This window comes from Marmota flaviventris, assembly GCF_047511675.1.
Source record: "Marmota flaviventris isolate mMarFla1 chromosome 5 unlocalized genomic scaffold, mMarFla1.hap1 SUPER_5_unloc_1, whole genome shotgun sequence".
Classification (NCBI taxonomy): Eukaryota; Metazoa; Chordata; class Mammalia; order Rodentia; family Sciuridae; genus Marmota; species Marmota flaviventris.
Genome location: NW_027287679.1, coordinates 1341613 through 1359873, shown reverse-complemented (window position 1 = coordinate 1359873; position 18261 = coordinate 1341613). Strand labels below are relative to the sequence as shown.

Below are 18261 nucleotides of genomic sequence, written 5' to 3'. Positions count from 1 at the left end.
CCCTGGTTCAGAGAGGGTTTTCTAAACTTCCAGTGCTTAGGACTATATCTATGATGACCGTCATTTGCTTTAATCTGTCATTTAATGCCTTTACCTATATCATCCTTGACACTCAATGGTAAGTCATTCCATTTTTGGAATCATCAAACTGTTGGGAAGTTCTTCCTGGCATTGAGCTGGACCCTGTCTTCCAGAGCTTTCACCCACTGGCTCACTGGCCTCAATTGCATCCGTGGAGGCAACCTAGAAAAGTCCTGTTTCACTTCTTGGATCTTTCAAAACTGTGACTCTTCCCTGGTCTAAGTGTAAGGACATGGTTTTTATATGTTTCTCCAATGAGGCAGTTTCTTCAAATATGTTTTAATTCTTATAGTTCCCTACAGAAGTAGTTCCTCTCCAAATTGAACATAAAAGGAAGCAGAGAGGGCAACTAGGCTGTGACTCTACTTACAAGAAGGCCTGACACATGGAGCAGGTGTTGCCATGCATTTTCCCATCTGGGCCCTGAATGGGGTCATTCTCTCTGGTGCAGGGGAGTCTCCCATCCCTCACCAACTGTCGATATTCACTGCAAAGATCCTGCCATGGTATGGGAAGGAAGTTAATTCAAACATCTACATTGGCCTAAATTAGTGTTATATTTTGATAAGCCCAGGAGTTTAATTATATTTCTCATAAATGTAAAATTTAAGTCAACAACAATAACAAAATATCATTTTCTAAGAAATGGCCACACATAAGAAATAATAGAACATCACAATATGATATAAGAGGTACCCAAGCAAACCCTACCATAAACTGAACAGAATAAAATAAATGAAAATATACAGGTACAATATATCTGACAACTAAATGTCTGGGATCATGGAATTTGATGGTGGAAACCAGGAAAGATGTCAAGAAAAATTTAAGTAAGTCTGTCAAAAGTAGCATTTTCCTAGGTTAAAAAAATGAACTTTAGAATATGTGCACTACATTGTGAAAATAAAAGAAGCCAAGAGACACACATGCAAAATTATATAGCACATAGTGGAAAGTGGATTTCTGAATGGAGGTAAAAAAGCAAATTAAGAGAGAGGCATGAGACTAAACTGTACCCTGTAGCTGATAAGGAGTGTCTGTGGGTTAAGTAGAGCAGTATTATGACCTGATTTACATTTTGCAATATTACTTTTACTGTATTAAGTTAATGTTTGGATAAGAGGAGGATAAGAGAAAGGACAGAATCTAGAGAGAGAATTAAGCAACACTCATCATTACAACAGGTTGTGCTGATCATTCATCTAATGAATACTGTAATATTTCAGAGGTAAAATCCATGTCTTTTATAGAATCAGGGAACTTTTATTTCGACTCAGATATGAAATTTCAGGTATTCATCTGGAGAAATTGCACATGTACAGTTTTTCTGGACAGTACTTAGCAATAGCTAAAAGCCTCTATCTGGAAAGGTTGAAACTAGAACTGGAACTCAATTATTGACTCCAAGAAGTTCTTTATAGTTGACAAGTTAGTCTCTGAAGATCCAAGAACAGCACAATATCCCACTGCATTCAACTCAATGCTATCTGGGATTGAAGGGTTGGGATTTTCTGATAGTTTCTTTGAGGTGTTCAGTTAGAGGAGGATTTGTTAGATGGATCCCACTCACTTCATATGAAGGTGCTTTTTCAGATCCTCTTTTGTTTCTTGCTTGGGCTTCAGCCTTTTTCTTTTCTTCAGCTTCTTGTTGGCTGAATGAAAAAGAAAATAGAAGAGATCCATTAAGAGCAAACACGTGCTGATTTTTTTTTTTTTTTTGCATGCCTGCACCACTGATCTTTCCTCCCTCTTAAGGAGGAGCATCCCTTTCCCTCTATCATGACATATCAAAAAGAAGCAACAAAGCAGCCTCAGGTTTGGTATAATACCTCCAGTTTGGTATAATGACTTCTTCATAGTTGCTACTTAACATTAAAAGAAAGATGGAAATAGTGTATCTGGAAAACTTGTTTTCTGTAAATTATCCTTCTTGCATATGGTGAGAAAAAGATCATCAAGGTTCACAAAGAAGATAGATATCAGAATTAGAATAATGGCGATATAACATCTGGAGGTGGAAAGCAGCTTTAACCAAGTTCACTGATTCATTCTCTTGTTTCTTGTTTCTCAGAAAGGATGAGAGGCAGAAAGGCCTTGGCTATCTCTATTTTCAGGATGTGACTGCAACCAAAGTATCCTCCCTCAAGACCATGGTCCATCTACACATCATGTAGACAGTGGGTTTCAGTTAAACTTAAATGCAGTGTTTATTCATAGCTATTTTATGTAAAAGCCAAAAGATGATACCAACCGGTAAAAAAAAAATCATGATTTCCACACATTGATAAACCAAATGACCCTAAATTTGTTTTGTACAATGCAATTGTATGGTATGCACAGTTACCTGATGGTATTTCAGCTGTACATGGCTATTAACCAGAACAAAAAGTTAAATATAGCTTTTTTATAATCTAGATATAGTCTAATACTTAGTCTGAGCATAACCAAATAAAGTAAGAACTATTCTAAATAGTAAAAGGAAACTGCTAGTTCTCACTTACTAAAAATGTCAGAGTATATAAAGTAATGTTTAAGATAATTTTAGAGAAGTTTGGCAATTCCATTCAATTTCTATCAGTGCTAACTTTTGACTCCAACCCCCATGGAAAATGAGGTGCCTATTTTGTCAAATAGGTTCACCTATGAAGCTTCAGTAACAAAGCAGCAACTAAGATTTTTATAAGTTTACATTTGTCAGGAGGTTCCAGTGCTAAGAGAGTGAACGTCAGAGAAAACAAGGCAACTTAAAAATGACTCTGAGCACTTACTTTCAGCTCTACTGCAGCATTGTGCTTGTGACCCTTCCAACTCTCCAATCTTGCACCATGGTTTCCTATCTATGCAACAAACTGGCTATACTAGGGCACCATGTGACATTCTAAAACTCGATACTCACAAGAAGGCTTGGCACATGGAGCACAGGTTGCCGTGCATTTTTCCATCTAGACCATGGACAGGGTCATTTTCTCTGGTACAGAAAAGTATCCCCTTCTTTGCATGATCTCGATATTCACTGCATTGTTTCTGAATAATGAAAATGAGATACTTTAGACATAGGTCTCTATTTGTAAATTTTGTATGCTGTTTATTCAAAGAAATTGGAAAAGAGAAATTTCAGATGAAAAAAAAATAAAACTTAGGATTTAGGACTACCAAAAATTTTGTAACACTTCCCTTCTTGCAATATTCATCCATTTAAGGATTCAACAAATACATGAAGAGCATACAAATATGAATGTGATTTAGGTCCTCTATTAGCCAAATAGAATAAGTAATTTCAATATACATGGCTAAGAAATATAACTCAGGTCTAGATTAATTGTGTAATGGAAGTTCTAAGAACTTTTGACTAAGTTCTGTCTTGAGGATGTACACAGGATCACCATGGAACAAAAGTCCTTCAAGAGGAATTATGATATGCAAAATCCTGGCAGTATTATACTACATGTTCTCTAGAGATAATTTAACATTTCCTTGAGTATAGTAGCTAAACAATTAGTTGTGTAAAAAAAGAAAGTTTTGGGAAGTGGTCAAAAAGGAGACCTTGAATATGATCAAAACCAGACCTCTAAACTTCTAAAGGAATTTGGATTTTATCCATAGGCAATAAAAACATGATAAATACATAGAGCAGAGAATGGCAGAATCATATTTGTTTTAGAAAGATTGTCAAAGAAATTTGTGAAGGAATTGAGGGAATAGAGATTGAAATTAAAGAAACTAACCAGATTCTAGAAACAGAAAGAAAGGAGGATGGGAAGGAACGAACCAAGGTGGGGAGAGATGGGGAAGGGAGGAATTGGAAGTGAGAGATAATCGAATAGTCGAGGCATATTTGAGCACTAAAATTAGAGGAACTTGGTAAACTAAGATTAAGAGGAAGAAAGAAGTTAAAATTAAAGCCTAGGCAACAAGATGGAGTTACACAGAGGCAGCTTTAATGGGGCAGGTCACTCTGCCAAACTAAGCTATGTATCTGAGAAGGCTGGTAACAGTAAGAATAAATCTAAATAGGGTTTCTGCACAACAGATTTCTAGCATTTCAATAAATGACTCAAATATACTCTAGGATATTTTTAAACATTGGAATTTCATAATGCCAAGGACTCATGAAACATCTCCTGTTCTATGAAGACAACAGGGAGGGTGAATGGATCATGAGGACTGAGGAAGATGGAGACTCAGTGTATTACAAGTTTATAAACCAGACAATGCACCTGTGCAAAGGGAAACTATGAGGTGTCTGAGCTAAGATAACAGCAATAGAAAAACAGGCAGATGGTAAGTTAAGAGACATTTAGAAAATGAATGCAGCATGATTTTAAAGGAAGCATATTGAATTTGTACGTGGTTATTGCTTTTAAAATGAATATCTTCACAGCAGCTACCACACTATGGAAGAGACACAACACACTTTGAGTTCAGACAATGTTTGGATGTACCACTTTCATTTGGAATGTGGAATTATTTTACTAATGAGCCTTGATTATTTTCCTCCACATGGATCAAGAAATGGTAATGACATAATCATTTTTATAAGTTTAAAACAATAACTATAAATTAATTTCCAGAAAACTTGTTAGTAGTAGGGAAATTATTAAACAAAATTGAAAGTGCATATTAGAGTAATATGCCCACACATCCAAACCTCTCACACAAAAGGTCATGACCAGATGGATCAGACTCTTCCTCACCTCAATTTCTCTTTTAACTTTAACATTTTCTTCATTCTCCATCAGATTTTGATCTGATTTATTTTTTTCTTCAGAAAAGTTCCTCAAGCTGGAAAAATAAATAAATAAATGAGTAGAGGTGCTTTAAAACTTCATGCTGAAAAATAGTCTTAGGTATAGATAGAAAAGCAGCCAAGTTTTCCTGGATTCTGGCACAAGCACATCTAAATCGTCTTAAGCTCCACTAAAAAGATCTTCTTTCTCATCTCTCCTTTTAAATATTCCCAGCTTAAATTTGTGAAGAGGTCATTCTAGACCCTATAGAGACATGAGCTCTCTGTAAATCATTGTGTTGTTATACCTCAAAATTCTTCTCTTATAGAATAGTTTTCATTCTGTCTTACAACATGTAAACATGTATGTGCATGTGCGTTCATGTCCATGGCTTATTTCTGCTATTAACCATAAGCTTCTTCACAGCAGGGATCATCATTTATATATCTACTCATTCATTCCTTCACCCATCATTTAGTTAGCAACTATTTTTTGGTAATTCTTGGCCTCGACCTGGGTATACGATCATGTATATATGAATCTGTCCCCTATTCTCTTGACACATATAGTCCAATAGGGTGATAATCAACAAAGAGTCATAGAAACAGTTATACAATTACCATCTGTGATGATTGTTATTAAAAAACATTACCAAGGATTTGAGGATTGATTTTTGATTAAGGACTTCAAGAGTTCTTATCCAAGTAAGAGAATCTTAAAATGCCAAGATTGAGAGACACTGGCAATACACAGCAAGTGGGTAAGAGCTTATAGAACTCAGCGATCTGAAGGAAAGTGTAATGAGACTTGTCTGGGACATCTTCATAAATGCCATAATTGATACATAGTGGGATTTGTCCTTTTCCCAAGGCCACATATCCCAGATAAAAAGGTAATTGTAATACAATTAAAATGTGTAAACATTTTTTTTGAGGCTGTTTCATCAACTTTGTCACAATGATGTAATTACTAAAGAAAAACAAATCTTGGTATCTGCTTTTAACCCATTCTGTGCTACGACTGGGTACTGAAGTGGCTCACAAAGGTCCCCGGGGAAATGTGAAGAAGTGTTTTCTAAATCAGCCCTCTAACTGGAAAAGGGAGTCAGTTTGCACTCAGAAAAAGAAACAAAACTTTAGGGCTGAGGTTGTGACTCAGTGGTACAGCACTTGCCTAACATGTGTAAGGCACTGGTTTCGATTCTCAGCACTGCATATAAATAAATAAAATGAAGTCCATTGACAACTAAAAAAATATTCTAAAAAATTAGTGCTAAACTTACTGATGGTATTGTGATTTGTGGAGGACATAAACTGCTCACACAATTCTCACGGACAAAAACTTCCACTCGATATTATTCTGAATAACATCAAATGGATGTTTGATCGGTCCTGGTGAGCCTTCACTCCTCCTTTCCAGAGATTGGGAAGTGTTCCTGTTCTGTACTCACAAAACTTCAGCACACAGCGCACATTTGTTGCCGTGCATCCTGCCGTCAGGGCCACGGATGGGGTCACTCTCTCGTGTACAAAAGAGTCTCCCATTCCTCACTTGGTTCTCAAATTCCTTGCAGAGGTCCTTAAAAAGACAAGGCATTATAGTCACCATTTTTCACTCTTTAATCTTGACGTTTTACATGATAGATTTATAATCACAGGATGTCAGGTCTGGAAGTATTGGTAAACACAAACAACATATTAAGGAGAATTAATGAGGAATAATAATCAATTTGTGGAGTTATTTGGCACTTTTATCTGTTATTAAAAGGCAAAAACAGCCTAAGAAAAAAGAAAGAGTGTTTCCTAAAACTAAAACTAGATCTTGCTAATTCCTAATCCATAGGAACAAAAACAAAACAAAACAAACAAACAAAAAAAAAAAACAAGATTTTTCCCACATGAACCCAACAAAATACTAGCCAAGACAAAAAAAAAAAAAAAAAAATTCCAATGGACAAAAGATAGAATTCAAGAAATTAGATGTTTAAAGTTTACTAGGATCAAGTAAAAAATAATCCACTCCTCGTTTGCAAGGGAAAGAGAACAAGATGGTGTCCAGTGTTATGTGTACTCTGCTTCCTTTATCATTGTTTATTGAGTTTCTGACATGATAGGTGAAAATCTATGAAAGAGTGAATCTAATTTTTTTCTCCTCCACCTTTGAGAGATTGACAGACCATCAAGACTAATATCTACTTAGATAACCTAAAAAGACTGTGAATTATCAAAATAACCAAAGAGAGATTCCTTCTCAGATTTCCTGAAGCTTTGGAAAGAACTTTCAGGTTTCCCCGCTGTGTTTTGAAAGCTCTATTTGGTGAGGGCTACACTTAAACAAAAAAACATACCCCAAATTCCTCTGGGTTTGAGATCTCCACGTCATATGTTGTGATGGCATATATTACTATAATATGTAAACTATTAGAAAATTTGCTATATAAACTTTTCAACTGTGTGACCCTCATCCTTCCATTTCAACCAAGGAAACATGAGCATAAAGAGGATGACTGGGAGTCAGAGAACCTGGGCAGTCAGACTGTGGCTCGACCCACTGGGAGACCTTAACAAAGTCCCATCACCTTTGGGAACTCAACATTGCCACCCACACAGTGAGGTTTTTGGAATAGAAGATTTTAAGGATCTGTTTTAGATCAAGCATTTTCTGATTTTTCCTTATGATTCAAATTTCAATAGGGTGCTTTAAAGGAGAATCCTAATTGCCTCCTTATAATAAGAAAAACAAATCTTGGTATCTGTTTATGGAGGAGTAAAGTGTATGTGCCAAACTTCCTGGTTGTAACAATCTAGGAAAACAGATGCTGATAATCATGGCACGGTAATAAAATCAATGCCTAATGATTCCCATAAGGGAAACAATGATAATTTCAGTTTATAAGTTGTGATTCATCCAAGGAGATTCTGAAGAAACACTTTTGTGAGCAACCCACTGACAGGTTAATTACAGAGCCATATTGAGCCATCAGTGTTAGGTAGTCCTATTCAGTTACACCTAATGACCCCAGCCACATAAAGAAGAAGCCAGAGTAGCCCAGACATGGAGAAAACCAGGGGAGAACAACTTTCTGTATTCGGGAGTAATAAATGCTACCTATCACAGGACCCTTAGACCAAAATTTACCAACCACCATGGAAGGACTACTTTCAATCCTTGAAGAGTGTCCAGCACATTGTGAAGGGTTCTCCATAGCCTTTTCCTCAAATTTAAACTCAGAATACCCCACTGAATTTGGAATTTTGTTTCATTATCTAACACTGTGACGTGGAAGGAGGGTCCGCTCTTGATTTCCAAACACTGTGCCTGTATTTTCCATAGAAAAACACAAACCCTACAATCCACAAAAATAATGTTTGTGTTAGTACAAAGAATGCAGGATGTAGAATCACAGTCCAACAGGAAGAAGAGAAGAAATTGAGGTCATTTATCCAACCTCCTTATTTTGCTGAGAAGAAAATTGAGACTCAGAGAGGAGAAGATTTGCTTTGTCTCACACACCCACAGCATGACAAAACAAAGCTAAAACCCAGGTGTCCTAACTTCACAAAGGCCAGTCACTTAGCAAAGCAATTGCTGTACTTCTTATTTAAAGTTGGTTTGATGTGACTTAAAATCCAGACTGCATTAGCTACAGTGATTCTTTAGTTAACAAAAGGAATAACTTTTTGTATTAGATTGAAAAATAATTAAATTATCAAAATAATTTTTTTTTGGGAAAACCCCTTCATTTTAAGAGTATTTTTTGAACCACCATCTCAATTTTAGAGATCTTCATTTAAGCAAAAGCAATACCTTTATAAATGCAGATCTCAATAAGGTAATAACCATATGGAAAAGTGAATAACTCTAAACTCTGTCAGAGGAATTTGTTATAAAATACATCAGGGAGTACATTGTTTGAAGACTTTATTTTAAAGTCATTCCTCATTTATATTATGTTGCAATTGTTTAAAATATTATTCAAGTTAAAGTGGTTTAAGCCATGCCAGGGAGAAGGATGATAAAAATTAGCAAGATTTAGTATACTCAAACTTGATCCTTTTGGGGGGACTAGGAAACAAAGGTGGAGATTCATGTTTTGAGGTTTGAATGGGAAATGTTGGTTTAAATCTGAACCTAATGATAATATAGTAGGAATAATCAATTTGGGGATTTTTTAACATTAAAACAAAGCAATGTAATAGTCAATTTGAGGAATTTCAGCCAGGTGCAGTGGCTCACACCTGTAATTCCAGTGGCTCTGGAGGCTGAGACTAGAGGATCTCTAGTTTAAAGCCAGCCTCAGCAATGGTGAAATGCTAAGCAATTCAGTGAGACCCTGTCTCTAAATAAAATACAAATTAGGTTTGGGGATGTGGCTCAGTGGTCAAGTGCCCCTGAGTTAAAAAATAAATAAATTTAAGGAATTTTAACATTCAGAAGAAGCCACATGGTAATAAAAGACAATGACATTATTGCATTATTTTAAACTTTCAAGCATAATTTGGTTAATGTTCATGACCACATGAGCCAAATTATATTGGTGAATCATTTACCTTTTCAGCATTTCTTCGAATTCTATTTTCACCTTCTCGCTTGTCATTTTCTGCAGCTTCTTTCAAACTGTTACAGAAAGTAAACAGCTGGTTAGTTTATGGCTCAATCCTATTTTCAGAATCCAGCCTTACTCTAAGCACTTTTGTGTCCTCTGCCATAACCTGTTGAAACTGATCCATTTGCAGGAGACAAGCATTTCCCTGTCTTGAATGCTTGAGCCAGAGAAATTACCAAAGATAAGGAAGGGTGTGAAACTGACTCACTGCCAGTCAATTAGAAGCTTTGTTCTGTACCAGTGGATGGGTGTGCCACCTTGATTGACAAACAGGAGGCTGTCAGGAAAATTCCCTCTAATAGGCAGAACCAAGGTCTTTAGAACAATGCTGTGACAGGGGTGAAACCAAACTGCACATCTGAGGCATTGCTATCCACGCCCTTGTGTTTAGCTTCTTAAACCTTAAAGCATTTGTTTGCCTTCATGTAAAGGAATGGTTGTTAGTAAAAGCTGAATTTGAATTGAGCTCCTAAACCCTTTCACATCTATTACCTAATTATAGTCTCATCCTGGAGACAGGCATTGCAATATCACTTCTACAGTGGAAGAACCAGCTTAGAAAGCTCAAATACTCTTTTTTCAGCTGGTGCTTGAAAAGAAACAGAAAACCACAGAATTTAGGGCAGGTTTGAACACCAAAAGCACATGCCTCCTAGGTAAGAAAGTGGAAATCCACTTCTTTCCTGTCTGGAAACCAATAATAATCACTGTCTCCTGAACCTGATGGAACATGCCCTTGGAATTTACAACTGCTGAAGGTCATTTTCAAAAGCAAGTGTGAAGTTTATTAATCTGTTAAATCTTCTTTTGCCCTGATTTTAAAGATTCAGTAATGTAAATATAGCATTTTAAGGCTTGCTGCTGCAAGGATTAGAGTCTATTCCTAGTTTAACAGAATATAAAAGACTAATTGCCTCATATACATATCTGAGTCTCCAGTGTCTAAAACAGTGCCAGGCATTCAGAGAAAGGTTCACCCAATTGTTCTTTTTCTTTTATTACATTCACTTACACTAACAATGAATTTAGACACATGGCACTATTATTATTATTATTATTATTATTATTATTATTATCATCATCATTATTTTTATCAAAGTTAAACTGTCATTATTCAACAAGAGTCTCTCCACATGCCCAAATGAAGCAATGCATGCCAAATTATTGACCTAGATCATTCTATATAAAATTGTTTTTGAATATTAAAACATTATGCCTTATAAAACACTGGGTATTTCCAAAAATGCAGGGTCTCAAATTAATAATGAGCATAACCACTTTATTCTCTCCTTTTTAGAAACTACAATTGATTATATGAAGAAAAAGAAAAAAAACAAGCCATTCTGAAAGCAAAGCCTGTTTCACATTATAAAGACAAAGGATTGCATGCTTCCTAAAAAGAATGTTTGCTCCATGGAGGGGTACCTGGGGAGAAACCCTGTGCATGCTCAGAGGACTACCTGGGTATGAGGATACTTACAAGAGCTCGGCACACATCGCACACTTATTGCCATGTGTTCGCCCATCAGGACCAAGAACTGGATCGTTTTCTCTTGTGCATCCAAGTCTTCCATCTTTCACATAGGCCCGAAAAGCACTGCATACATCCTGAAGAACAGGGAAAGGAACTTGGCATTTGTTAGAATGACTGCAGTACTTACAACACTGCTTTCATAAATTTTACAGAAGCCAGCACCTCTTGCATCATGATGGCCCTAGCCATCTAAAGCAGTGCCAACTGTGTAGAGGCAGCACAATGAGTAGTTGTAATTCATATACTTAAGTATAGAACTCATTTGCTTATTAGTTCATTAATGCAATAAGCCTTGATGATTGTGCTAGAATTCAGGTAGCTCACTATCTCCTAGGAGATTCAGATAAAGAAACATTTAAAATAGTATGTAGTAAAATCCTTCAGGGAGGTAATCTCAAGTACCTCAGAGGCCTAAAGCAAGGGAACTGAACTCTGAAGAGCAGGAATGTTCTTCAGCTAGAAAATGTCAAGCCCCACATGCATTTGACACTTTCTTTTTTCCCCTATCATTGCAGACTCACAGAATCAGCATTGAAAGGAGCTATTTATACTAAATATCATTTTAGTGAAGTAATTTACAAGGTCTTCTGTCAGCAAATGACAACTCTGGAGTTTCAAATCAGGTTAAATGACTGAACTTTAGGGCCCTTTTCACCACACATGCAGTTTCCTTTAGATTGATGGATTGATTTCTTTTTTAAAAATAAAAGCAGAAATAGAGTTGGAAGGTCTAACCACCTAAGTAAAGTGATTCTTTTCAGGAACTATCAACTACTTTTCCATATTAGCTGGTGTATTCACTATTCCATTTCAAGCAAAACAAGAACTACTTCCTTGCAGGCATGCACCAAAGAGGAAGAGGAGAGCACTCATTTTCTCTATAAGGTCACCCACCACCACCCATGGCTTTCCCCAACCCTGACTCCTGCCCTCACCTGTTCTGGATTACTGCTTTCACATTTTCCCTCGCTTTTTATGCCAACTTGGGAGCTGGTCTTCCTGAAATCACAAGTTAGCAGATTTACCAGTTAATATCACAGAACTAACTCCCCACCATTCCCACCTTGCTTCTCTTCATTGTATTTTAATTCTTTTTTCCTCCTGAGAACAGTGCTACATTTCATTCTTTACTTCAGTTGTCTAATGACAGCCTATTCATTTAGAACTTGAAGTCAAAGAAATGGCCCTGTTGGAAGGCTGATAACGTTTATAGAGTTGTGAATGTAATTTCCAGAGACCTTTTGTTTCCTGTGTCTGGGGTGGGAATTCACATGAGAAGATGGCCAAAGGAAGACTTGTAATTAGATGTGAGATGCTTCCTGGAACTTTGCTGTTGTTGCTCTTGTTATTTTAAGGAAACAAATTCAAGCTTTTATTATCCAGCATCCCACTATAGTTCTCTTCATTTGGGTTACACTGAGTAGTAATCTATTTTTTTCAAGAAAAGTACTTAAAATTCTGATAATTTACTCTTTTCAGTCTAGTAGACCTTTAAAAAATATCTGGTAATATAGAACCATAAAGGTAAGACACTTCCTAATTTCTAAAAAGGCAGCTTGCAGTTTAAGATCTGTATAACAACAAAAATAACACAAATAAAAATAAAATATGTAAGACTGATAAGAAGTTTGTTTTCCAATGATATTGGCTGAGGAAAATTATTAAAATTAAATTCTTAAAATTTAAATTTTAAATTCTTAAAATATTAAGAAAGAAACCTAACGGGCAGTATGTTTCTCAGTGTATAATAACAAGGAGTATTCTAGAAATCTAAGGAGAGGAATTTTCACCTGGATTAGAGATTTGAAGATGTTAGACAGGATTCCTCACTCAAGACAGTAAAAAACAAGTGTTTCTTTTGTTTGCAATTGTGTTACAAAATAAATATATCTCATAACAACCTGCATGTTCTTCACATGTATATTTTCCTTTCTGTTTCTTTATATTGGCCCTTGGTGGGAGTTCAGAGCCTAATTTTAGAATGTTTTCTAAAAATTTGAACATTTGAAGGATCAGAGTTTTATTTTGGTGGGAGATTCTTATTGTAAGAAAAGATAAAACTTAAAGAATATCAAAGAATGAGTATGACCCGACTACTCTTTTCATACATTAGGTATTATATTTGCAAAAACTCAAGAGCAGACAACTCAAGATTGAGGTCACAATTCAGAACCTGCACAGCAGGTCTGCATCTTGTTGATGGAAAACAATCAATAACCAAGCCTAGCCTCCAGGGTGGAGAAGGAATAAAAGGGGGGCAAAATATAGGGCAGTGAGATGCTTTATTTATTGGGTAAAGATTAAATAGATGAGAAGAAATTCATTATTTAAAGGTCCAATTTCTTACTCTAATTAATTAATGAATACTACTTTAATTAATGAACATATATATCATTTGAGATGAAATCATTCTGTTTAAAATGGCATGTTAGATAAATAGATTGATAGAAGTGTGTAAGGACACACCTGTATACATATAACGTCCATGTTGCATACAGGTATATGTCTATATATGTACATACATACATGTGTACAGATATTATACATATTCACACACATATATAAAATCTCCCTATCCTGTTTACTTAATAAAGGCAGTGATGACAGTGCACACAAAAGTAAAATATAAAATTATGCTACATACATAACTCTACATACTCCTTTCTTAAAAGTGGTAAAAAAAAAAAAAGTGGTACTAATAGCTTATGGGTGGCTAACTTCTACAAAATGAATTATCTTAAAGATGGGGGGAAGCCGTCCTATGACTGTGCAGAGAACAGGCAGACCACTCACTGATTCTCAGCACACAGTTCACATCTGTTGCGGTATGTTTTCCCATCTGTGCACAAACTGCAGCATCATCAGCAGTACAGATAAAATCCCCATCTTTTTCTCCTTTCTGGAAATCACTGCAATTCAGCTGAAAGAGACATTATCAAGGAGCATTAAAATACAAGAAATAAAATATTCATTAGATATAAATAGGTTAAAAGTTTAAGCCCAGAATCACATAACTCGCCATCAGAAAGAAAAAAAAAAAAAACATTAAGATTAGTAAGCTAATAAAATCATGGGTAATGGAACATATCTAAGAATAGAGATATAATTACCTTTCAAAAGAAAGGATATCAGTATGATTTCGACCACATGCAATCTGGGTGGAGTTGGTCAAATCACTTCTCTGAAACTTGGTACACTGTCAAATCCTGCCCTCCTTCTCCATAGAGTGTTAGTGAGGCTCCACAGGTAATGTATATGAAAAGTCTGTAAGCTATAAATTATAAAGTTTCTGCAATCATAGATTGGAATGATTATTAAAAGCCACATTTCTGTGTTCATAGTTCTAACTCTACCACTTGCTAGCTGTATGGGTTGGGCAAGTAGCTTAACCTCATGGCACTTAATCGTCCTCATTTGCTAACAGAACATAATTTCACCAACCTCTCAGGACTACAAGGATATGTAAGCATGTTACTACATGTACAGCAGTTGAAATAGTCCTAACACATTCTAATCACCTGTTGTTATTTTAAATGTTTTCTCTACTGACAATCAAGCCAAGAAAGCTGAAACATCTTTTAGGGATAATCAGAGAAATCCCAAAACTCTGCTCTAATAATATGGCATAGACTTAAGGACACCTGTATAGTGAGAAAACAATTGCATCTGGCAATAACTGAAGGCTGGTGTTTATATCTCAGACGTGCCACCCACTTACCTCACCTCTTTGAACCTCATTCTCCTCACCTGAAAAAATGAGAATTCACACCCTACCCACATTCCAGGTCTGTGGTAAAGATCATACAGATACTCACAAAATATTATTTGGCAACAATTATTGTGACATATGCTAACTAAAGAAGAGTGTTATCTTAAATTTAACTTCTATCTAAAATCAGTTGAATAAAATGGAAGTACCCCATGCTTTGGACCTCACATTGAAAAATATTTTTTGATGTCATAACTGTCAACATATTTTAATGGTAGATATGGAACACTTAGAACATATTCCTATGATGATCTAGTTTGCCACAAATAAAGCAAGTAAGGGGATATATACAAATATATAGTAAATTTATCAACCAGAATATATGCTTGAAGAACTCTCCTAGAAGGCTATAAAACAAGAAGATTTTAATATAAAGAGGAAAACATAAAACACTATTTCACTATCCACTTCCTATATTCAGGAAGAAGTCACTAGTAGGGTGAAAATAAGATAAATAATTTTATTTCATTCATTTATTTGCTCACTTATTTCATAAAGTTTATTACACTTATATAAGACTTTAAGTACTCTACTAGACTGTGAATCTGCCCCAGATATATATATATATAATATATATATATATATATATATATATATATATATATATATATATATATATATATTCAATGGAATATTATTCAGTTTTAAAGAAGAGTAAAATTATGGCATTTGCCAGTAAATGGATGGAATTGGAGAATATCATGCTAAGCAAAATAAGCCAATCCCACAAAACCAAAGGTCAAATATTTTCTCTAATATGTGGACGCTAATTTACAATAAGGTGGGGGTGGGGAGGCACTAGGGAAGAATAGCATTACCCTAGATTAGGTAGAGGGAAGTGATGGGAGGGAAGGGGAGGGGATGTGGGGTTAGGAAAGATAGTAGAATGAAAACGACATTATTATTGGATGTATATATGTGACTACATATATCAAAGTGCATAAATGCATTCTACTGTCATGTATAACTAATTACAACAAATAAAAATATTTTTTAAAGTGGAAAATGAAAACCAGCATGGGAATAAATTGTAGCAAAAGAATAGTCAATTAAAGAAGAATAAAGTTTGAATTATGCATTAGAACTAAAAAAAAAACATCTCTCTATAATAACACTGAAGGTAAATGGTCTAAACTCTTCAATGAAAAGACCTACACTGGCAGATTATATTAAAAACAAAACAAGATCTAACAATATGGTTTTTTGCAAGAGACTCACGGTTACAAACACATCAACAAATTCAGGTGAAAAAAATGAGAAAACATATAACATGGAAATGATAGCTGAAAACAAGCAGAGGTACCTACTCTCATCTCAGACAAAGTAGACCTCAGGTCAAATTAATTATGAGACACAAAGAAGTCACTTTATAATGGTTATAGGAATCATTCAAAAAGATATAGTGATTGAACACACTATGACACAAACAGTGGTTCATCTACTTACATAAAACAAATGCTTCTCAATATAAACAAGTAGACTATGATAAAGCAATACTTGGTGATTTGAAAACACCCCCTCTCACCACTACACAGGTTATTCAGACATGAACTGAGCAAAGATTCTTTAGAACTAAAAAAAAATACTATTAATCAAATGAACCTAACAGACATCTATATAATATTTCATTCATTGACAACTAAAATCACTTACTTCTCAGCAGTACATGGAACATTCTCTCAAACAAATCATATTTTAAGGCACAAAGCAAACTTTAGCAAATACAATTAAAAAAGAGATAAGTCCTAGCATTCTGCCAGACCTTTAAAGAATTATATTCAAAATGGAATATAATTTTAAAATGATATGAAAAAACAAACCATTCTAACACCTGAAGTTTGTATAATATACTTTAGCTTAAGGAATAGATCACAGAAGAAATCAGGGTAGAAATAAAAAAATAAAAACAAATAAGAATAGAGACATATAAAATTGTCTGGGACCATATAAAGGCAGTTCTAAGAAGAAAGTTTACAGTACTGAGTTCCTACATTAAAAAAATAAATAATCTAATATTACACCTCAAAGCCTAGAAAAAGAAAAAAAATAACACCAAAATCAAGAGGAGTCATGAAATAATTAAAATCATAGACAAAATCAATTAAATTGAGACTAAGAAAATCAATACGAAGAGTCAACAAGACACAAGAGTTAGTTCTTTAAAAACAGAAAGAAGATTGATAAATGTTCAAACAAACCTAAAGAAAGGAAGAGAAGAAACAAATTAACAACATTAGAGATAGAAAAATAAATATCATCACAGATACTACTGAAATCCAGACTATTGTGAGAAACTATTTGGAATTTTATACTCCAATAGATTAGAAAATCTCAAAGATTCTGAGAAATTCCTCGAGATATATAACCTACCCAGATCAAGACATGAGGATGTAGAAAACTTAAACTTCATATAAAGAAATGAAATAGAAGCAACTATTAAAAGATTTTCTAACAAAAACTCAGAACCAAGTTCTACTAGACCTTTAAAGAAAAAATAATACCAATCCTCCTCAAATTATTCCATGAAATAGAAAGGGAGGGAAGACTGCAAAATTTATTCCATAAAGTCACGTCGCCGGGGCTGGGGATGTGGCTCAAGCGGTAGCGCGCTCGCCTGGCATGCGTGCGGCCCGGGTTCGATCCTCAGCACCACATACAAAGTCACGTCACCCAGATATCAAACCAAGGCCACACCAAGGAAAAAATAAATCAGGCGAATATCATTGATGAATATAGGTGTAAACTTTCTTAATGGAATATTGACAAATTGTATTCAAATACACTATGACAAGATAGTGTACTGTGAACAAGTGTGTTTTATTTTATTTTATTTTTTTTAGAGAGAGAGAGTGTGTTTTAATATTTATTTTTTAGTTTTTGGCGGACACAACATCTTTATTTGTATGTGGTGCTGAGGATCCAACCCAGGCCGCACGCATGCCAGGTGAGCGCGCTACCGCTTGAGCCACATCCCCAGCCCAAGTGTGTTTTATTCCAAGGATGCAAAATTAGTTCAACATACACACATCAAAAAATGTAATTTGCCACATAAATAAAGTTAAGGACAAGAATCATATGACTACCCAATAGCTGCAGAGAAAGCCTATGACAACGTCCAACAGCCATTCATGTTTAAAACCCTGGAGAACGTAGGGATACAAGGCACTTGCTTCAGCATTGTGAAGGCTATCTATGGCAAACCCAAGAGCAATTCCACACTGAATGGAGAACACTGAGAGCATTTCCCCTAAAAACAGGAACAAGGCAAGAGAGTTCACACTCACCGCTCATATTCAACATAGTTCTTGAAACTCTAGCCAGAGCCATCAGGTAAGAGAAGGAAAGGAAAGAGAAATAGGAAAAGAAGAAATCTAGTTAACTCTAAATCTAGTTAACAGCATGGTCCTATAATTAGAACATTAAAAAAATCCAGCAGAAGACTGCTAGAGCTGCTAATCAATTTTAGTAAAGTGCAGGATACAAGATTAATATCCATAAATCAATCACTTTCTTGTACTCCATTAATAACGCTACTGAAAAAGAA

General features: G+C 35.2%; 1 protein-coding gene across 1 annotated transcript in view; it reads right to left on the bottom strand.

The window, feature by feature from the left end:
• LOC139703647 (serine protease inhibitor Kazal-type 5-like) overlaps positions 1-18017 on the bottom strand; it is a 30416-nt gene extending 12399 nt beyond the window's left edge. Inside the window, 12 exon segments of the mRNA XM_071607124.1 lie at positions 452-579; positions 1652-1733; positions 2978-3105; positions 4776-4863; positions 6259-6386; positions 9359-9425; positions 10895-11022; positions 11884-11947; positions 13742-13793; positions 13796-13868; positions 14667-14695; positions 18002-18017. Coding sequence (XP_071463225.1) covers positions 452-579; positions 1652-1733; positions 2978-3105; positions 4776-4863; positions 6259-6386; positions 9359-9425; positions 10895-11022; positions 11884-11947; positions 13742-13793; positions 13796-13868; positions 14667-14695; positions 18002-18017 — 983 coding nt within the window.
• Positions 18018-18261: the final 244 nt, after the last annotated feature.